The sequence below is a fragment of the Aethalodelphis obliquidens genome, unplaced genomic scaffold (genome assembly GCF_003676395.1).
Source record: "Aethalodelphis obliquidens isolate GAN/ISIS:26980383/991018 unplaced genomic scaffold, ASM367639v1 scaffold31, whole genome shotgun sequence".
Lineage (NCBI taxonomy): Eukaryota > Metazoa > Chordata > Mammalia > Artiodactyla > Delphinidae > Aethalodelphis > Aethalodelphis obliquidens.
In genome coordinates, this window is record NW_020837975.1 from 13433421 (window position 1) to 13455861 (window position 22441).

General features: G+C 55.5%; 1 protein-coding gene across 2 annotated transcripts in view; it reads right to left on the minus strand.

The window, feature by feature from the left end:
* Positions 1 to 1363: 1363 nt before the first annotated feature.
* The window catches only part of CUNH6orf132 (chromosome unknown C6orf132 homolog), a 25370-nt gene continuing 4292 nt past the window's right edge, over positions 1364 to 22441 (minus strand). The window contains exons 2-6 of one of the 2 annotated variants that reach the window (XM_027127232.1): positions 17240 to 17323; positions 16523 to 16629; positions 8967 to 9042; positions 3850 to 6910; positions 1364 to 3218 (exon numbers count right to left, since the gene is read on the minus strand). In XM_027127232.1, the coding sequence (XP_026983033.1) occupies positions 3101 to 3218; positions 3850 to 6910; positions 8967 to 9042; positions 16523 to 16629; positions 17240 to 17323 (3446 nt within the window). In that variant the 3' untranslated portion in view covers positions 1364 to 3100. The remainder of the gene's footprint in view (positions 3219 to 3849; positions 6911 to 8966; positions 9043 to 16522; positions 16630 to 17239; positions 17324 to 22441) is intronic. The other variant, XM_027127233.1, reaches the window with a different exon arrangement.

Sequence of the window (22441 nt, forward strand, 5' to 3'; positions counted from 1 at the left end):
TTTGCAGTACACGGGCCTCTCACTGTTGCGGCCTCTCCCGTTGCGGAGCACAGGCTCCGGACGCGCAGGCTCAGCGGCCATGGCTCACGGGCCCAGCCGCTCCACGGCATGTGGGATCTTCCCGGACCGGGGCACGAACCCGTATCCCCTGCATCGGCAGGCGGAGTCTCAACCACTGCGCCACCAGGGAAGCCCTCCCCATCACTTTTGAGATGAGTTAGCCAAGACCCAAGGTCACACAGCTTGTCAGAGGCAAGGCCAGATGTGGAACCCTGATGCCCCAACCCTCCGCTCCCGCTGCCCCCTCCTTGTCAGGCGAGGGGAAAGAAGAGTTAGGAGGGAACAGGGGTGGGGCTGGGGGCGGAGGAGCAGCCAGAGGCAGGACCCCTGTCCTCACTGTTACCAGATGAGGGCCTCGCAGTACAGGGCAGGGGACACTGAGAGACAGAACAGGGAGCCCCAGGATGGGAGAGGGAGGCCCCTCCTGGAAGCACAAGTTGCTGAATAAGTGAGTAGTCCTCCCAGCCTCCCATTCCCAACAACCCCCCACAAAAGGCTCAGACACAGGAAACACAAGGAACACACTCTCTCCCTCACACTGTCTTGAGATGACCTCTGGTTCTCAGTTTCCTCTTCTGGAAAATTTAAAGATGCCACGTCAAAGCTTTACGGAAAACCGTGAAGGGCCACATGCAAACGTAAGGTAGTCATCACCCAAAGATGCAGTTTCCTGAGCGACTCCTGAGTACCAGACACGTGCTGGCTGCTCGGCCTAAATCGGCATAAACATCACCCCTTCAAGAGGCCTCCCCTGACCAGCCAGTCAAAGTAAATCCACCTCTCTCCCACCCTCTAGTTATTCTCATAGTGTCTGTTCCTTCCCTTCCTACCACTTATTATAACAGAGGCTGTTTCTGTGCATTCCTTCCATCCTCTCTCCTCCACGAGACTACTGTCTTGCCATGGGCAGGAGGCATGTCAGTGTGTTGATGGCTGTATATCTGTGCTAAACACAGTGCCTGCCATCTAGTAGTCACTCAAATCCTTGTTAAATGAACGCATGACTGTCTCTAGTCTTCACAACAGCCTTATGAGGTAGGTTATCGCGCTCACTGTACAGAAGAAGAAACTGAGGTTCAGAGAGTCAGAGACTTGCTTAAGGGCACAGTTTGTTATCACCAGACTTCAGCTCTGCTCCTTCCCCTTGAAGGACTTGGAGAATGAGAAGACCTAAGGGTCAGAGAGAGAGTTGGGTCCAGCATAATGGCTCCAGTTCAGCCACCACCCTGTGCTCAGCCTTCCCCCGCTGAGCTCCCCCAACCTCTGATCATATCCCAGTAGCTCCCAGTCATCAATCCATAGCCACAGAGCTGGAGGCCATCCAAACTGGCCTGTTTATTTCCCAAGCCAAGAGCGAATCAGTCCTTCCCTGCCCACCCCAGAGCAAGATACAGTTGGGAATCCACACCCCACCCCTCAAGCCTTAACACAGCAGATAAATTAGTGAACTCTTTTATAAAACATTGTACAGGGAAAATACATACATATATATAGAGCCAGTGCTGGCACTGGGGTGGGGTTCGCTTCTTAGACACAGGTAACCAGACCCTGCCCCATCAGGGTGCCCACCCACCCCTGCACTCTCTTTCCCTGAAGTGGTCATCTGCTATCCCCACACCCCGGTACCCTGGCTGGTTAGCACAAATCGTAGAGGTCCATCATCGTGCCCCCAAAGGGAACTGCTTCCTGGATGCCCCTACCAGCCTGCTCCTCTGAGGTGGGCACCCCCTGCCCCTCCTCCTTACCCAGGTAGCCTTCCTTGGCCTGGCCCCAGGAATTCGGCCCACCAAGACCTGAAGACAGAAGATTGACCAAAGAATATTGTTTCCTGATATGTCTGGTGAGCATATATTATCTAAACCAGGAGTTTTTTGAAAGTGGAAGGGGTTCTCACTCACTGGAAAACAGGCATAAACCCAGACTTCCCAGCAAAGTACAAATGGTCACCCTACCGATAGGGCTCCCCTGCTCTGAACTGGCCCAGTCCTGCCACTCTTGACTTTCTAAAACACGTTCCATACTTGCAGCAAACTCCTCTCAGACCTCTATTCCCATCTCTGTCACCTTCTACTCTACAAGGCCTTCTGGCATCTTGGTTACACATTCTAAGGCCTCAGTGATATTGGAGACCTGTAGTATTGGGGTTGGGAGGGGTGGTTGGGAATGATGCCCCTCCAAATCCCATACAGGACCTGGCCAGGTAAGGCCTTTGGTGTCAAGCCCCAGGCTTTCTGGCTCCTTGGGCCGGATCCCCCAAATCATGGCTGCCTGGGTCTGAATAGAAAAGCAAGCCTTAATCCTCTGTCTTCCATCCCAAACCTGCCACGTCTTCTCTCTCTAGGGCTTCCTGTAGCTCAGGGCCAGGGAGAAATGAACCACCAGTACCCCATCCCCACCCTTGGTCAATGCAAAGCACTTTGTTCCAGTACCTTCTCTACATGTATGTATGCATATTCCTGCTCAACGTGGCTTCTATGCTAGGAACCCCAGGTGTCGCCTCTGGGAGTGGCAACTGGTGGACTGGTGGAGGCTGAGGAGGTCAACCTGTAGCACCCTGCACCCCCAACCCAGACAGGGCTGGGCCTCAGCCCCTCATGAGGGCCTGACCAGCAATCACAGCCATCCTGATGGGTTCCCTTCTGAGCAAGCGCTCCAGCCCTTGCTTTTAGAACCTGCTCAGTAGGCTTGCTTGGAAAACTGCTTTCAATAAGCCTTGCTAAAGCAAACAGTACCAGACAGTGAAAACTCAGGCTCCAGCTCCTTAAAGGTCCCTCCTCTCCTCCCTCCTTCCTCCTCTCCTCCCTCCTTCCCCCTCCCACCCCCATCTGCAGACAGTCCACAGCCACACCAGTGCTTTGGGAAACAGAAGTTCAATCTTACTGGGCCCACTGCTTCACTCATTGTCCCCCTGTCTGTCTTTGGGAAACAGACTCCTCTGTGTCTCAGTGAGGCTACTTAACACCTGCTGCGTCCCTCCCACCCCCACAAAAACAAGTGCCTGGATCCGACCCCTTGGAGAGGAACTGAGAAAACCCTGGGCTCAGGATGGGGCCTTCCGATGGGCCCCCGAGTAGGCATAGGAGATGGGATGGTGGGTCCCAGGCCTCACGGTGAATGTGTTGATGGAGCTTCCATAGTGGGGGTTGCTGTGGGGAGACCTGGTGGGGAGCAGGAGAGAGATGAGGTTAATATCTGGCTAACCAACACCCCTTCCATCTCCCCCAGGGCACAAGAGGAAGGACGTGGCTCAGTGCGATGGAGCTGCCCCACAAGCTCAGGGCTCACCATCCCCAGAGTGGGACCCCAGTATTGACTCACCAGACACAGGGCTTCCCTCCTGTCTAGGCCCTGATGCCAGAGTACATGCCTCATACCCTTCTGCTCAGAACCCGTCCCTCCTAGCCTGGCTCTGGACGCGTCTCTGTGATGGGAAATCCCAGCACCCAAGGGCCACTCAGGTCTCCCCCCACCCCGCGCTGGGGCTCCAGGGAGTGGGAGAGAGGAGAGAGAAGAGGGAGCTGGTGGGGAAAGCCGGAGGAGGGGGAAAGAGAAAACAAAGGAGATAACGGGATATAAGGAAGCAGATAAAGGAAGCGCCAAAGGCGCCCTCTCCAGGCGCAGTGTGCCTCCCTCCCCCTTCTCTCTGCCCTGAGAGCCAGAGGAGAGAAAACCAAATGCCCCAGACTGATGGCCGTGGCCTGGCCAGCTCCCCCGTGGTCCAGGGGAGAGCCTCCCTCTCCCCTGGCTTCCCAGCCCAGGCTCCCACCATCACCCTGGCCCGCAACTCACCTGCGGGTAGCCGGGGCGCAGACGCAGTCGCCGCAGTTGCCGCCGCCGGGCGCTTTGTACTTGGCCTCTCCGCGGGGGCCGCCCTCCAGGGGCATATTCCGCGCGTGCAGGCCGGCGGGGGGCGCGCGGCCCGTCGAGTTGACGCGCCGCTTCTCCGGGCCTCCGGGCGCTGAGAAGGGCCCTCTGGGATGCGGCCCGAAGCAGCCAGGGGAGGTCGGGCTGCGGCCACTGCCGCCCCGGGGCAGCCTGGGGCTGCGGTGGGTCTCCCCGACGACGTACAGGCGCTTCTTGATAAGCGAACGGCCCCCGCCCGAGAAACGGCCCAGGCCCATGGAGGCCCCGGCGGGGCCCGCACTGGCGGAAAAGCGCGAGGAGCCGCGAGCGGGTCCCGCGTCCGCGAGCTGCCCCAAGTCTGAGAAGTTGTTCTGGGGAGGGGAGCCCCGGCGCCCCAGATACTGCAGGGCGCGGGGCGGGGGCTCAGGGTAATTGCTGAATTCTGGTGGCGGTGGGATGACCTCAAAGTTGAACTCCTCCTCCCTCTTGTGGGAAGGAGAAGGAGGGGAAGAGGAGGACTTGGGCAGCAGGCGGCCCTGGGGGAGGCTGGAGGGCACTGGTCTTTCCCAAGCCACGGGGGCCTGCGGCTCCGTCTTTGTCCAGCTGTACCCGCAGCTGGGCTCCGTGCCCTCTGGGTCTCTGCGGGGCTGGGGCTTCCACTGACTGGGTACCTTGGGCTGTCCTGGCAAGTTTAGCTGGGGGTCCTTCTCAGTCTCCTTGGGTACCTTGGGGACCACTGTGAAGGAGTTGGGCTGGCCGTCGTTGTAGAAGATGGTGTCAGAGCCTGCCCTGGGCTGGCTGTGGCCACGGAGACTCCCTGGCAGGGAGGACTGGCCCAGGGCAGCCCCTCTGGACCTCCCCTTCTGTGCCCTCTGCCTGGCTGCAAGGAGCAGAGCCATCGGGGAGCCCTGCTCCACCACCTGCCCTGTCACTGGATGCCTGAGGAGTTCCTCAGCAGGCTGGGCTGAGGCAGGGGGGTTGGCTGGCAGCCTCCGGGGCTCCTTCACCTCCACAGGCTCCCATGACCCTACCGCCTCTCCTCTGGACAGGGTGGGCGTCACCACGGCCACATCTCTGCTGGGGATGTTCTGGCTGCGATGGGGCTTATAGAGAAATGGCACCTCTTCTCGGCCAGGGGATATCTTTGCGGGGAGGGCTGGAGATGAGAGGGCTCCCTGTGTAGGCTTACTGGTCTCTGAGGAGCGCCCTCCTGCCTCTGGCTTGGAGGGCACTGCAACTTCTTGATGTTCTGGCTTCTCCCACTGTCCAGCTGGGACTAGGTTCTTCTCTGCTATCAGTTGGGATGATGTGGTGGGCAGAGGTGTGGCCTTGAGTGGTGTGGCTGGTCCAGGTGTGGCTGGCTCCGGTGTGGCCTTGGGTGGTGTGGCTGGTCCAGGTGTGGCTGGCTCCGGTGTGGCCTTGGGTGGTGTGGCTGGTCCAGGTGTGGCTGGCTCAGGTGTGGCCCTGGGTGGTATGGCTGGTCCAGGCGTGGCCTTGGACTGGAGTGGTGTGGTTGGCAGAGGGGCGGTGGATAGAGGTGGCAGATTCTTGGCCGCGGGCTTGGAGAATTTGCCATTATCAGCCCTGTTTTCAAAGACTCTTACCCCTTCTAGCTGAGGTTTGGGAGGCAGAGACCCTCTGCTGGGCTTGGCTTCCTTCTCTGCTGATGAGGAAAACTGGGCTTCCAGCTTATTCCGGATCTGCTGGATGCTAGGAGCTGGCGAGTCTTGGGGGATGTAGTCCAAAGGAGGGAGGGTCAGGCTGGCGGCAGCCTTCCTCTCTGGCTGGCTGCAAGGACTCTCCTCAGGAACACTTGGGGGCGCCTCCTTCTCTGGCAGGCTGGGGCCCTTCTGGCTCTCCTTTCCCTGAGAGGATGCGGTTGGGCCTGGTCTATGACTGGCAAACCGGTCCTCTCTCTTGGAGCCACAGAGATAGGCTGACAGCTCGTTCCGCAGCTTTGCCATCTGGCTGGGATCCCACCAGTCCACGGACTCTGAAGAGGCTGTGTCCTCTGGGCTGGGGGGGTCAAGTTTGGGTTTGGGAGCAGGAGAGCTGGACTTGGGTCTTTTCATAACCCCAGCCGGGGGAGGGGCTGCCTTCTCAGCAGATGGCAAAGGAGGGGCAGCTGGGGGCAGGGGGGGGGCAGGGGGGGGGAGTGGGAGTGGAGGAGGGGGCGGGGGAGGGGCTGGAGGTGGAGTCTCGGCTTGTTCGCTTGTCCAGGCCTGGGACTGGCCCGGCCTCGGACGGGCTGGTGCCGTAGCCCTGGGCTCCTCGGGATGGTCTGGTTCAGTGGCCCTGTCGGGGTAGACCTGGGACGCGGGGCGGATGTGGAAGCTGGGAGGCAGTGGGAGTCGACTGGGGGCCTTCTTGGTGGCCTCTCTTTCCTCAGGAAGAGCCCCTTGTGCTTCCTGAGAGGAGATGGATGAAGTCCTGACTGGGGTTGGGGGAGGCACCTTGAGCGAGCTGGGGAAGGTGAGGTGGGTCTCCGGTCCCAGGAGGCTCCCCTTGGGCTCAGCAGGGCTCCCGGGGGGGCTGCCTCTGGGGACCTCTGGCTGCCTGTCACTCAGCGCTACCTCTGATTTCCACTTGGCGACACCCGCAGCGGGGAAGGGGTGAGTCCCCGGTGTACGAGGAGACACTGGAGCTGGGGGAGCCGGGGCTGGCGAAAAGGGTAGGGGGGGCGCAGGGGGAATGAAGTCCGGAGGGGTGGGTGTGGATGGGGAGGGAAGGCGGGGTGCGGTGGATAGGGCCCCCATCACTGGGGGCAGAGGTGGGGCCATGCTGGGCGGGGACGGGGGTTCCGGCAGCAGCGGGGGAGGCGGGGGAGCCGTGGAAGGTGGAGGTGGTGGTGAGGGCTCCTCCTGAGGCTGCGGAGCGTCTGGGGGTGGTGCCGGGGCTGGGCCCGGGGGTGGCGGGGGGATGAGCAAGTCCTGGCCATAGTGCCCAGGCCTCAGGTCCCCCACAGAGCTGTATAATCGGAGGTTGCCATTGATAAGCTTGCTGGTGCCTGCAAGGAGGGAGAGGCAGAGATGAGAAGGGCGAGAAGGCAGCCGGGCTTGCCCATCTCCGAGTGCCCAGGGCAGGGCGGGGTGGGCTCCTGAGGGAGTAGCTGGCCGGTGTCGTGCCTTTCCTTTTGAACAGCACGTGAGGAGCAGCCATGTCTCCTGGGAGTGACCCTCTTCTTTCTGGGGAGGGGCCCCTGCCTGTCCCTGGCACAGCCTCTGGAGCCTGTGCTAAATCTTCTCCACAGGCTCCGAGGCTCACCCTTCTCTGCCCCACTCACAGTCCTGTATATCATCCCTTTACTAAACTCTCTTCAGTTGGGCCCTTCAACACCAAGTGTTTCTTACAGGTGCCTTGGCTGGTACAAAGCCAGAGAGGCCAGGGTTCCAATCCCGGCTCTTCCACTTACTAAATGTGCAACCTGAGACACACTCATTAACCTTGCTGAGCCTCAGTTTCATCATCTGAAAAATGGGAACGATGTCAGCACTTACCTCATAAAGCTGTTGTGAGGATTAAGCAAGAGAATTCATGTAAATGCATGGCAAGAGCTTATCAGGTGCAAGGCCCATAGTAGGTGCTTAAGGAATGGTAATTGCTTTGACTACTACCACCTGTGCTTACCTTTTCCTTCAGCCGTAAGACAGACAGGGAAGGTGGCAGAGATAGGAAGTCATGGATGGGGGTGGGGCCTGGAGACCTCAGGAAGGAAGTCTGGGTGAAAGTTTGGGAGGGAGAAATTTGCATGAGCACCTCCTGCTTTCTAAAGATCCTGAATCTGCCAAGAACCCAGCTTTCCACCTCACAGAGAACTTCTGGAACAGATTCTGGACTGCAGGATGGATGGGGGTCTGTGGAAATGAGGTGACCTGGACGACCGAGGCACCAGAGAGCTGCTGAGCCCCCCTGGCCCCGGCGGCTCACATCCCTCCCTTCTTGGCCCCAGCCCCTGCCCCCTCCCTATCGTCTGCAGGCCACCAGGATGCCCTGATTACTTCTCTCTGAGGGGTACCTGTCCTTCACCTCTCCTCCTCTCAATTTCTAGGGCGGAGAGAAACAAACCTGGGAATGTGCAGCTCTGAAGGGCTCCTCCCACCTGTCTGACTTCAAAACAAATGCCAGACAGAGAGTACGGAGGGGGAAAACCAACATCCATTGAGCACATTGAGTAAAAGACAAACCAAAAAATAGTCAAAATACTGGCTCTCGTGGAGCTTGTGTTTTAATGGGGCAATGAGACAGGCAATAAACATAATATATTAGTAAATTACTACCACATTAGGTGATGAGTAATATGGGGGAAACCCAGGAGGGGTGGTAGGGGTGCAATGTGACTAGGGTGGTCAGGGAAGACCTGGCTGAGAAGGTGACACTGGAGCAAAGAGGAAAAGAGGGAAAGAGGGAGGCGAGAGCTGTGCACACGTGCAGGCGAAGAACTGTCAGGGCAGTGGGAACTGCAGCGCAAAGACCTGAGGGTGGAAATGTGCCTGGATATTGAAGGAGCAGCAAGGAGACCGGGATGGCGGAGGAGCATGAGACAGGAAAGCCAGCAGGAGATGAGGCCAGGTAGGGCCAGGTTCTGGCGGTCCTGGCAAGAACCCTTCCACTGGGTGACAAGGGAAGTCACTGGAGGGTTTTGAGCAGGGTATGACAAGAAGTGACTTGCATCCCATCCAGTACTTAGTTTACTCTTCCAGAACTGGAATTGTCTTGCCCGTGGCTCATTGGAAGATACGGAGTGCAAGGGGTTAAGTGATTTGCCCCAGGGAGCGAAGCTAGTATGCAGGGGAGCTGGGACTCGAAGCCAGGTCTGCCTGACTCCGGGGTTCTCTCTACCACTCACGCTGAACTTGTTCCTGCTCTGGCCTCGGCCCTCACCATTCTTCCCCCACTGGGCCTTAGCCAACCGTGGCTCTCCTCATCTCCCACCCACGACAGCCAGCAGCCAAGAGGCCCGGGGACTCCAGCTTTCTCACCAGCTGGGGAGGGGGGACCAGACGCTTGGGCTTAAGGAGGAAAAAAAGAAAGATGGACAAGCCCCAAGCTTAGGGTCCTCTTACCTGTCATTTGTTGGTCTGCAAAGCTGTCTGGGACAGAGGGGGTGGGCACAGCCAGTCCATGGTTCTCCTGGGCATCCTGAAAGAGAGCAGAACGGTTAGGGGACAGGGAAAGACATATGGTTCTTAAATTGCTACTCCGTGAGGCCATTTTATTGCTGGAAAATCCACAGTGATGGTTGCACAACCTTGTGAGTATACTAAAATATAAAAGGGCTCATTTAAAAGGGTGAATTTTATGATATAGTCGAGTCTTGTTATTCGCGGTAGTTAGGGTCTATAAAGTTGCTGCTAACACTCAATTAGCAAAAACTGGATCAAAATGCCCGAGGGAAATACAGGGTTAGGTTCCTGTAAACCTTGGTCAAGGCACCTTCATCAGCTGATCAATACATAACTTTGTTTTATGCATGTTTCTGTTTAAAGAGACCTTATTTAATATCTATTGTTGACTCACTGACACTGAACTCATGGCCAACAGCACCATAACTCACACCTTCGGAGCTTACCTAACGCACATATTTTCTCTGTTAAGGCGCCTCACCTAGCCTCCTCGCATGTAGGGATGTCAGATGGCACATCAGCCCTATGCTTGGGGACCATTTTAAATAGCAAAATCACCAACAAAAAGCAAAGAAATATGAAAAAACATGGCACTAAATAGAAAAGGATGCTTATTTACCGCATGAGGGCTGAAACAAGAAAGCAAAGTGTCTTGTTCGACCTCAGCAGGGCCCATGTGCATCAGGTGACTCAAATTTTTCACCTCACAGAGGGGTGCAAACCAGCTCCCCAGCTCAGTCAAGCAGCCCTTTAAAATCCCTCACAGCCTCATATATTGAAAAGTCACCCAACAATGATTAGCTGGCAGGGAGGCTGGGGGCAGAAGTGCTGTTCCAAGAATATTTATATATATCTTCTTCCTTATACTTGTCTCTATTTTCAGTTCTTAACGATGAATTTCTGTTTCCTTCATAATTTAAAGAAGCACACAGTACATAGTTTTGGTTTTTTTTTTTTAATTCTTGTAATCAAGAAGAAAGAGCATGGATTTTATAGGCAGGCAGATCAAATTGGCTTTTTTTTTTTTTTTTACCACACCGCGTGGCATGTGGGATCTTAGTTCCCACACCGGGGATCAAACCTGTGCCCCCTGCACTGGAAATGTACAGTTTTAACCACTGGACAGCCAGGGAAGTCCCCAGATTGGCAATCTTAATTTAACTCCATCATCTCAAAGACAGAATCGGACACAAGGTCAGTGGTCAGGAAGTGTGCCCCCTTCTCGCCTTTTGAGGCTCAGTTTTCTCATCTGTAAGATGGGGTTGATCCCACCTCCCTTAGGTTTGTTGTGATACCCCACACCTAAACAGATCCTGCAGACAAGCACTCAAGGAAGGGCATTTCCCCGGGCTCCTGGCCCTCAGGCCCTAACAAGGCTCAGTAGGTGAGCAGTGGCCTGAGTCCATGGACACTCTGCCTGGGCACAGCTCCCGGGACGTGTCTGCCCAGCTGGACCTGAAGAGATACATGGGTGCTTCCCCGTAGTCAGGGTCAGGTAGCCGGGAATCTCCTACTGCCCTTTCAACCACAGACATTTCAGAGTTGAAGAGAAGGAGGAAGGAAAGAAGGAAAGAGGAAGGGAGGAAAGCATTCACTATTCAGGATGAGGTTGTCTCCCTCTTAATGTTACAGGGGGTCAGAGCCCATTGCTTGCCCCCTGCTGCACCACCAAGGGCTCAGGGGACAGCCTTACCCCACCGATGGGCCCAGCCCTGCCCCCTTGGCCTCCCTGGGACTGGGACACACACATCCTCATGCCTGGGATTCTTCAGAACCCAGGCAACCCCCAAGGGTGGGTCACCAGGAGCTTGGCCAATGGGCCACACACGGTTGCCTTGGACACAGGCCAGCTCAGTGCCTTACTGACACATTGTGGAATGCAAACTTCCTCACCAGATTCCTCCAGTAGCCTGGCTGGGGCACCTCAGGGTGAGGTGTGGAGCTGCAGGGGGTGAGGGAGATGACCCTGAGTCAGAGTCAGAGCCAGGCACGGCTGGGGACACTGCTGTAGGCTGGGGGAGCAGGGGGACAGGCCCCCAGAGTGAGAGCCACAGGAAACCCCTCCAGACACCCAGCGTCCCCAGCGGGGTGAAGCCCAGCCGGTTAGTTGTTTCCTGGCTTTGTGGGGCAGCGTGAGGGTACAGAGTGTGATCCCCACACAGCAGCTTCTCTGAAGCTGGGAACCAGTGAGCGTTAAAAAAAGAAGAGCCCCAGGGCTTCCCTGGTGGCGCAGTGGTTGAGAGTCCGCCTGCTGATGCAGGGGACACGGGTTCGCGCCCCGGTCCGGGAAGATCCCACATGCCGCGGAGCGGCTGGGCCCGTGAGCCATGGCCGCTGAGCCTGCGCGTCCGGAGCCTGTGCTCCGCAACAGGAGAGGCCACAACAGTAAGAGGCCTGCATACCGCAAAAAAAAAAAAAAGCCCCATTACTTCCCCACCCTGCCCTCCACCCTCTGCCACAGCTCATACCCCCTTCCTGGGGAACAGAGAATTCCACCAACAAGGCCGTCTTCCTCTGGACCAGCCTGCCATCCCAGAATTGCTCTTAGACCCTCGTTTCAGGGTCCTGCCCTGGACTCTGAGCTACAGAGGGCCCTGCTCTGGTTCCCTTTAGGGCAAGGAGTCCATGGGATCAAAGGGACATGCCCTAAGAGCCCACAACACCCCGTTCTTGACCCTGGTCCAGGCACCAAGGTCCCTAGAATCCCCCATTTAAATGGCCCTGAGCTCATTTCTAGAGCTTCTTTCCCAGTCAGTCCTGAGGGCAGCCCAAGCTGGGGGTGCACATCCCTGAGCCCAAGGGGTGGCCACGTGTGGATAAGGGTAAGGGTGTGGGTGGAGCTTTGGAGGTTCAGGCTGAGACCTCCACCATGGAGGAGGAGCCAGGTGGGCAGAGGCGGGGGTGGCTACGGTGGGGAGAGGGTGCTCCATCCGTACACTGGCTGCAAGCTTCTGACACCCACCCCCCAGGAACGCATGGAGCTTCCCCCACCTGACAGCCCTCCCAGCTAACGTCAGCCACGCGAATCACTCGAAAGCCAATAAGGACTGCCCTTCCCAGCTCACCCTAAGGAGCTCAAACCCCAACCCCAAAGGGAGCCTGGGCCTTGAGTTCAGAGACGAGCTCCCACGGCGGGGGATGGGGTGGAAAAGTGGGAAGGAGAAATCCGGCTGACTTGGGCTGCATCTTTGCGTTTCAAGGAGGGCAGGGTCCAGACAGTCAGGCTTCCTGCCCGGAACCCAGGCTGACACCTCCCCAGGCACTGCCAGGCCTGCCTGACTCAGAGGGTGGGGTAACCCAGGGAGCTCTCACTGCCTGCAGCAGCCCAGGGGACCTGTCCAGCCAGTTTCCCCATATTTGCCACGTTGGCATTTAATTTTTAATTCCTCATATGCATCGCCCTGGAGATGGCTGGGCTCAGACTAGGGTAGGGCAAGAGGCAGCCCCAGAGAAAGTATGACCTTCTTTCCACCAGTTGTTCCACTAGTCAGCTCTCAAAAGCTAGGGACAGGCTCTGGCTTGAGCTCTGGGCCGGGCTCCCCCTTGGAGGTAGAAGGAAGTGGGGAGAAAGGATCCTTCCCCGACTCAGCCCAGGCCCACGTGGTGTAGACAGGACTGAATTGAGAGGAGGAGACCTGGACTTGGGTCCTATCTCCCCCTCCTTTGATCTGTGTGGCCTGGGCAGGACCGTCCCCTCCCTGGGCCTCAGTTTTCTCATCCTGATGAGCACTAAGGTCCGCCCCTACCCCAGCTCTGAAGTTTGCGATTCTAATCCAGTTCCTCAGAGCTTGCAGAGCAGGAAGTGGGGTGGCCCTGGTGACTGAAGCATATCCTTTTCAGAGGGCCTGGAGTCTCTGGGGGGCTCCAGGGAGCTGACCCCACCTCCTGCCCCTCTGTTAGCAAGTTATTTTAACACAGAAAGTCACAGCTGAGGAGACCCTAGTGGACCATCCAGTATAACCCCCGCTGGTGGGTGAGGAGCCAGCGGCCCTGGGAGAGGAAGGGCCTGGCCCTCAGCCACCCTGCAGCCCAGTGGCACAGCGGGCACTGGTGCCAGTTACCTGAGGATCAATGCAGATCCCATCCCAGTCACTGAGGGATCCCAAGGTCCTCTTCATAATTGGCCTCCGGCTGCCGGCTGCCTGGAAAAGTATTTCTTTGTTCTCTGCACTTTCACCTCAAACAGGGCAAGGAAGCTCCAGGAAGGGGCCAGTAGCACCTGCTGTGGCCCTTCTCCGCCTCATCTTGCCCTCCCCTCTCGCACCAGTCCCTCTGCGGGCTCCTGAGAGGTACTGACAGCGACAGTGCTCCCAGAAGATGGTCCGGCCCGGACGGTGCTCAAGGAAGAGCATGGGCCTGTCATGGGCATCGCCACCTTGAGCCTCCCCTGCCCCAGGGTGGCCTGGCCTGGGAGGTGCCCCCTGAGTGTGGGAAGGGAGGAGAGGGAGGGGCAAGGCCCAGCTGGTTAGGACAGTGTCAGGCAGGGCTTGGCCTCGACCCAGCTCCCCACCCCTGCCCCAACTCGGTGGGGCTGGGGGCCAGGGTGTGCGCACGTGTGTCTACGTGTGAACCCACAGTTCTGTCCTCCTGCCTCTCATTCTCCCGGCCTCCTGCCCCAGCTAGAAGAAAGCAAAGGATCCAGCCCAGAGCCTAAGGGAGAGGAGTCGGACTCCCCTCAACCCAGGAGCCGGTGATGAAGGATATCGGGGCTGCTTTGTATCTTACAACCTGAGTCAGGAGTAAAACATGTCCCCGGGATACGGGCCACCATGCCCAGGGTTCGCATCATAGGTGGGCTTCCAGGGGCCTGAGATCCCTCTGTTGGAATTGTAAGCAAAATTACGTGTACGTGGCTCATAGCCCCATCACGCTCTCAGAGGGATCTATGACCCTACAGAGGCAGAAGCCCTGGTGCCCAGAAAGCCCTGGCTGCCAGGCAGGGGTTCAGAGAGGCAGACACGGGAGATGCAGGCGGTGCTGCGGGCTGGTGCTGGGAGGGAAGAAAAAAAGCTTCTGGGCCGTGGGTGGAGGGGAAGATAGGACGGCCTGAATAGAACTCGGAGCCTGGAGCCTGGCTACAAATCCCAGCTCTGCCACTTATGAGCTGCCTGTCCTTAGGCAAGTTACTGCCCCATCCTGTGCTTCAGTTTCTCTACCTGTAAAATGGGGATTCACAGCAGCATCTTCCCAAGAGGGTGGCTCCAATGACTCTGTTAACACAGGCGAGGCACTTGGGATGGTGCCTGACGCACGGTAAGTGTCCCCCACGTGTCAGCCACGATCTCATGGCCCTGCCACTGGCTAGGACCACACAAGCCACCCAGCCGGCACCGACGGCATGGAATGACCTTCCCTTTCTGGGTTCAGTTCCTGCCAATGTAAAGTGAGGCTGGTGTGGACCCGACGAGGCCCCTTTCAGTTGTGGGTTCACAGTGTGTTCATTCCCTCTCCTTCACCAGTGAGGGGCCGTGAGTTTGGTGGCGAGAAGCCCCATCTCCTGGGACTGGGTCTGAGGCTTGCCCAGAAGGACTGCTCCCAAGCCAGTACCAGCCAGCAGTCCCTAACCCTGTGCAGCACCCCCAGTCATACTCGGCTTGGCCCAGACCAGATCCAAACCAGAGGACCCAAGCCAGAAAGGAGGAGAGCAGAAAGGCAGGGACCTGCACTGATCACTGAAGGGGCCCAAAGTGGGTGGGTGGGTGGGAGCAGGGATACAGGATGCCGGCCCATCAGAAGAAACTCAGCTGTGCTGCATTAACCCTTTACTTCCTGGTGCAGATCTGAGGGAGGAGCCAGGACAGCAAGAGCCACTCAAGGGGAAACAGCCATTTATTTAAATATTTTAACAACCAGAACAGGCACTGGTGTGTCAGCCCTGGGCGCCCACCACTGTAATTCTGAGTATGTGTGCTGGGAGTAGGTGAAGGGAGAGAATCGAATTCACTTCCAGCGATGGAAAATCTCAAAATTATTTCATCTGCATGTATGGGTGCGATAACCCTGTAACAGTTTTATGCATCTCTGGAAACAAATTTAGGGGTGGACTCATTTGCTTTATACCTTTTTGTTGTTGGTGGTGTTCTCTCTCTATTTGTCTGTGATGTCCGTGAATTGCTTTTGTAAGCAGAAAATAAATTACTTAAAGTTGTATTCCCAGAGGTCTGTGTGCTCAGCCCTCCACATACAGGCCTTGGGGTCGCAGCAAGGAGACTGTAAGACTCAGTGTCTCTCACAGAGAATCTCGGGGTCTGGTTGGTGAGCTTGGACAACCCAGAAAAATCGGTGATGGTGCAAGGGAGATGGTTGTGCTGGACAGAACTTGTGGGTGCCCCAGACTGAGGCATGGGGTGCCGTGAGGTCTAACAGGCCCCTGAGAACTCAGACCAGGATTAGGTGCCTTGTCCGTCGAGGTATGGGCTGCTGTGACCCCAGTGACTGTATTGTCTCAACCGGAACCCAGGTCTCACAGACAGTAGTGAACCTGGAATTTATGAGGCTGACAGTTTAGGCTCTAAATCTGGGCTGTCGCGTACGGTAGCCACTGGCCACAAGTGGCTATTGAGCCCTTGAAATGTTGCTAGTCAGAAGTCAGATGTGTGCTCTAAATGTGGCACACCAGATTTTGAAGCCTTAGTATGAAAGAAAGAATGTAAACTACCTCAGTAGTATTTTCTACATTGATTAAATGTTGAAATGATCATCTTTGGACTAATTTTACCTCTTTCTTTTTCATGTAGCTACTAGAAATTATAAAATTACACATGAGGCTCACATTATACTTCTATTGGATGGCGCTGGTCTAGGCTGTCCCTGAAAACCCAGTCACAGAGCAGTTGTTTTGAGTGTCTTTCCCTTTAGAGAACAAAAGTCCAACCACAGGATCCAGAAGGGAGTTTTTGGTTTCTGGCAGTTTCAGATCCACAAACAAATCGGTCTCAAATGCCCTTCTCCCAAGGGTCACTGCTATTTGACCTTTGAGACAGTTCAGGTGCCACCTCTTCCAGGAAGCTTTCCTTGATCACCACCCTGTAGCTGGATTGGCCACTCCTGCTCTGGCCTATATTCTAATAGTCTGTTTACTGATTCATCCCCTGCACTGGGCAGGGAGTTCCTTGAGCAATGCTGGCTCAATCATCTCTGAATCCCAGAATCCAATGCAGGGCGTGGCACAGAGCAGTCAGCCATCGGTGATTGTGGAATATGAATCCTGCTGAGCTGGAGGTACCCACTGCTGCATTGCCTCTGCATGCAACTTCCCCATAACCTCTCCTTAGGTTTCGACTCGGAGGAGCTGACACCCCTAATCCCAGCCCCTCTGCCATGAGCCATGCCTCCTCCCAGTAGCCACCCTGGGTTGGCATCAGGACGGAAGGGAATGGACAGAGGGTGAGGCTGATGACCACTCGGGCCAGGGCAGGTGGGGCTTCCTCCTCTATGGCAGCCAAGGTGGCCCATCCACAGCAGACCCACAGACCTCAGGGCGGAACAGTACTCACCAGTGGAAGAAAGGTCAGCAGGGGCCGGACTCTTGGCCGAGCTTTCAGTGTGGCGGTTCCCGACTCACTCACTGTGTCAGCTCGGTTGTCTCCAAAATAGATCCCATCTAGAGGAGACAAGTGAGGGGTGACCATGAGTTGGAGATCAAAGGCACAAGGGCCAATGGAGTTTAATCAGGAAAACGGAGTTTAATCAGGCCCCGCAGTGGCCCCTGCTGGACCCAGCCCAGTACCTCTTACATAACAAGATTCTACGGGTGGGGCGTGTGCTTTTGGGACCAAGTGAAGCAGGATTGGGAGGGACTCCAGGGGCGGTTTCTTGGGGTCTCCTGAAGCTTTCAGCCACCAGCAGTCCTCTCTCTCCTCATCTACCCCGTACAGGTCCTAAGCCTTCACTCCCACAACAAGTCCGTCCTTTTGGGGCCCTGAGAGCTTGATCAAGGCCCCAGCTAAAGCTTATCTCTGAGAGAGGGAGGAAAACAAGCTGGCTTTTCGCTTGAGTGTTTGAATTTCTAATCTGGAACAAGCAGAGCAGATTAGGCCACCCAGTGGCCCAGCACCCACCTTCTGGACTCCTCTAACCCAAGATTTCTTTAGCTCCCAAACCATCAATGGTTGGGGGACGGCTCCATCTGACGCACCCTTGAGGACAGAGCAGAAATAGGACAGTAGGGTCCACCTGACTTAGTACAAATCCCAGCTCTGCCAGTGACTCACCGTGTGGCTTAACCTCTCTGGGCCTCAGTTTTCCCATCTGTACAACGGGAACAATGACAGTGCCAGCAAACGTGGTCCCATCCTCTGTAGAAAGACAATACAGGACCTTTCTCTTCCTCTAGTTGCTGGACCTGTGCTCTGGGCTGTTTCTACAAGAGTGGGAACTATTGTAGAACATTTTCTCAACCAATCTCCCTCATAACTCTTAAGACACATTGATGAGAATTTCACACACTGTCACCTCTGAGAGGCAGGGGTCACTGTAGACCTCCTACTACATGGGCCATGAGCAAGGAGGGCTTTCTCCATTTACTGGGGCCAAGGGACCTTCTCTTCCTCTATAGCCAGAGGGGAAAGAGAAGAAAGGTCAAAATTCCAACTAACCAGAATCCTACTAACTGGAACATTGGATGAATGGTGGTTACTTTGCCTCTTGCACATGACTTTAGGAGAAAAGTTCAAGAGTTTTAAAGATTCCCACATAGAGGGCCTTGACTGTGACATGGAGGCTCCGGGGAGCACCCCAGAAATGGGACACAGAGTCCTTTATGTGCTGCCCTACCTGGCAGAGAGTCGGCTGGCACATTCCAGATTCTCTACCTCTCAAAGGGGCCAAAATGGCGAGTTTTCCCCATGTCTCCAGAAATTCCAGTTCCCAGCGCTGCCCCGTCCCGTCCCGTACACTCTGGGCAAACATGATTCCCCAGTGGTGGCTGCCAGGCTCCATGCCTAAGGCTGGAGACCAAGATGCCAGAGGGTGGGTGGGGAGGGAGAGGGGGGTTGTAAGAGTGCAGATTTGGCACAATCAGAAACAAGAAAAGTAGAAATAACAGGACACCCCCAACAGCTACCACTAAAACCCACCCAATTCTCACTGGCTTCTAAGCGTCTGTGTGTTGACAACAGGATTTCCTGGGACATTCTCTAGATAGTGCCGTTCTGATCACCAAGACGTTATACTGGGGGTGGGGTGGGGACTAACACAGGCACGCTTCCAAGCAGACCTTCTCTCTCATTATTTTATTTAATCTCTGCACCAGTGTTGGGGTCTAGGGAGTATCCTTTCTGCAGCTGAGTTACCACAATATGAATAGTTCCTCTTATCGTGTGCCTAGGAGTTTTAGAAGCAAGCAATCTGGCAGGTTGATCACTATAATAGCAGTAATAATATAAGACTAAGTAGAATTTATTGAACACTTGTAATGGGCCAGGCACCCTTCTAAGCATCTTATACCTTATTAATTCATCTAATTCTCAAAACAGCCCCTTGCAATTGGTATGATCACCATCCCCATTTTACAGATGAGAAAACTGAGGCACAGAGAGAGATCTAATAACTTGCCCAAAGCCTCAGAGTAAGTGGTGAAGCTGGGGTCTCTGCTCCAGGGCTGACCTCTGAACCACTATACTGTACACACTGCTCCCAAAGTGGGGAATCCTGATCCCGCCATTTATAGGATGTGGATGGGAGGATGGGGGTGTGAGGGGCAGGGGTGCTATTGGAGGGTATGGGAGGCTTGGCTGTAGCCAAGAAGCAGTGCTGGGGAGGGGTGGGAGGTGAAGCAGCTTGCCCAAGGCCCACACGGGTTAGGGCAGAGTCAGATCTGAGCCGGGGCCATCTGACCCCCACATGCTCCCACTCTACACACCTCACAGATTCCACGACTCAGCCCTGATTCTGAGCCACTGTTGTCTCAGTTGGTTTGTGGTTGTTTTGAGCAGGGGAGCCCTTTCTAAGAATACGACTGTTCTCTGGAATACCTGTGGAAGGCGAGCAGCTGTGGTAGAGACAGAAGTGGAAGGCCTGGGTGGCTCCCTCCCAAGGGGGCACCTCTTGGAAATGCAATTTGATTTCCCCATTCTAAGAGGTGTGGCTGGGAGTCGGGGAAGGAAATGTGATGAGAGAAGCAGAGTCAAAGTGGTGTGATGTGAGAAAGACTCGGCTGGCCACTGCCGTGTTTGAAGATGGAAGGGGCCACGAACCAGGGAGTACAGGCAGCCTCTAGAAGCTGGAAAAGGTGAGAAAACATTCTTCCCTAGAACCTCCAGAAAATAACACAGTGTTGCTGACACTTTCATTTTAGCCCAGTGAGTTCAGTGTCAGACTTCTGACCTACAGAACTGTAAGATAATAAATGTATGTTATTTCAAGAAAAAAAAAAAGAGGTGTGTCTAGAACCTGACATAATTTCCCTGGGCCCCTCATACCTGGGCTCAGTTCCCAGTTGGTCAAGGCACACCAGCAGGTGAGTCAAGTGTGGCCACTACCATAAGCGGGGTTCCCCAAGAGTTCAAGGTCAGGGCTGGGGCTTTCTGAGCCTCACGGTCAAGGTCCAAAACTAAACAGAAAGACAATAGAGTCCAACCTTGGGGATTTTCCTGTGGAAGTAAATGAATGCTGCTAGGATCAGTGTCAGGGATACTAGAATGGGCCTTCCCGGGAAGCAGCCCCCTCCTCAACTGAAGAGATTAAAGGAGGGCCTCTTGGGCTTCCACTGCTGCTGCTGGTGGCTCAGTGGTTGAGGGTCCACCTGCCGATGAAGGGGACACAGGTTCGTGCCCCGGTCTGGGAGGATCCCACATGCCGCATGCCATGGAGTGGCTGGGCCCATGAGCCATGGCCACTGAGCCTGCGCGTCCAGAGCCTGTGCTCCGCAACGGGAGAGGCCACAACAGTGAGGGGCCCGCATACCTCAAAAAAAAAAAAAAAAAAAAGGAGGGTCTCTTGAAGAAGGAATGGACAGTGAGGAGATGAAGCCAGAGACAGACAGGAGGCTGGACAACCCTACCCATGGTGGGGAAGCCACTGGGAGGTGGGTGGCCCTTTGCCCTCTTGTCAGGGAGAGCTCTGAGTCTGGACGCTTGGGGCTGCCCCCTTTGCTGATGGGGAGACTGAGGCCCAGAACAGATGGGGCTGGTCCAAGGTCTCAGAGCAGTGGTGGTGGTGCCAGGGCTCAAACGGGGTCCCCAACTTGCAGTTCTGGGCTCCAGGCACAAATAATGGGGTGCCTTACACATGGCGCGTGGCTTGCTGCCTCTCCCCGAACAGGCTGACCTGGTTCTCTCAGTCTGGGGCAGGGTGTGTGTGTGTGTGTGTGTGTGTGTGTGTGTGTGTGTGTGTGTGTGTGTGTGTGTGTGTGTGTGTGTGTGTGTGTGTGTGTGTTAAGTGGAGGGGGGAACAGCCAGCTTTAGGGGAGCTGAGGGTTGGGCACAAGTGGCTGCCTCACTTCCAGCCCTTCCTTTCTCCTTCTCCCCAAAAGAAGGAAACTCTCATTGGGTCTTTGGCATTTGCTTACTTACAAAGGTCAGGGTTGAAAGCCTGATAAAATGCTCTTCTTCCCCCAGCCCAAAAGCTGCCCATGGATCTCCATGGAGGCTGAGCTCTGAGACAGTTATTGAGCTCTTTCCCCAGATCCTAGACAGGTCCAAACTAGAGAGGAAATGAATGATAAAAATGTAACTTTCTGACACCTGATACGCCATATTATGAGCTGGGCACCATTCTAAGTGCTCTTTACGTCCCCCTTCACAAACCTGTGCGGGGCTTCCCTGGTGGCACAGTGTTTCAGAATCCACCTGCCAATGCAGGGGACACGGGTTCGAGCCGTGGTCCGGGAAGATCCCACATGCCGTGGAGCAACTAAGCCCATGAGCCACAACTACTGAGCCTGTGCTCTAGAGCCCACAAGCCACAACTACTGAGCCCACGCGCCGCATCTACTGAAGCCCATGTGCTCTAGAGCCCGTGCTCCGCAACAAGCCACCACAATGAGAGAGCCCGCGCACCACAACGAAGACCTAACACGGCCAATAAGTAAATAAATAAAATTGTTTTAAAAACAACCTGTGCGGGAGGTACTCTTATTATCCTCATTTGGCAGATGAGGAAACTGAGGCTCAGAGAGGTTAAGTCCCCTGCCCAAGGTCCCACAGCTGGTGAGTAAAAGGGGCCAGGATCCAAGCCCAGGCAACCTGACTCTAGAATCCAATTCCCTCTGGTCACAGCCAGGACAGCAAGGAAATCACACAGGGATTCAGCATCTCTTTCCTTGGTCTCCTGTTCTTCCAGAGTGAGACTGGAAAGTTGGTGAGGTCTAGAGGAGACAAATGCATCTTGGAATCAGATCTGGGGTCACAGCCCAGCTCCTCCATGTAGCACCTCAGGCTGGGTTTCCCCACCCGTCAAATGGGGATCATTTTGGGAGAAGCCTCCCAAAATCAAGGGAGACAAAAAAGCTAGCAGAGGTGAGAGGAAGGCTGGGGTAACGGTGTGGGGGTCCCAAATTGCCAGGACCCCCCCCAAATGGCCCCAGGAGCACTGGCCACAGGTCTCATCAAATTCCAGGTGCTTAAAAGCGGTGGTGTTCTAGCTTGGGAGAGTTTGCTACCTTGACCAGTGTAACCCAGAACCCAAAACAGACCCTCACCTCTACCCCACTGAAGTGGGTTATCTGATCCTTGGCCACTAGGGGAAGCCCAGCCTTTCAGGGACGCAGCAGGGGGCCCCAGGTGAATGTAACCCACAAATGGCTGATGAGGCCCTTCCTTGCTAATTAAAAGGCCACATGACAGGAACCTGAAAAGGCTGGTCTGTCCCAGCAAGCCCCAGCAGGTCTGACCTGGTGCACCGGAGAGAAGCCTTTGTCCAAGCGCAGAGGGGACTCCAAAGGTGTTACTGGACTGGGCTGGGGCCACAGAGTGCGGGGGCAGGCACAACGGGAGGAGCCTTGGGGTTGGGGACTGGAGGGGGGAGGAGTGCAGCAAATAGGCCCTCCGCTACGACACGCTGCCCAAAGTATGGCCTGTAGACCTGCCGGACTTCACCTGGGAACTTCTCAAAGTGCATCTGAATCTGATCTTAACAAGGTCCCAGGTGATTGGATGCACCTTAATTTTTCAGCTGCCTTGAGCTGAAATGCCTTTGAGTCATTCAACCTATCTGAGCCACTGAGTATAATTGACAAAACATAGTTTTTAGTATAGTGCCTGTTTCAATAAATAACTGATAATAATAATGATGATGTTATTATTGTTATTAATTTATTGGCTGGGAGAGAAAGGGCACCCTGTAGCCAGTCTGGAGTGGTCAAGGGAGGGCCTGGCTTTCTGAGCTGAACTACAGGAACAAGAGGAGCTTATATAATGGGACACTAGAGTGTGTGTGTGTGTGTGTGTGTGTGTGTGTGTGTGTGTGTGTGTGTG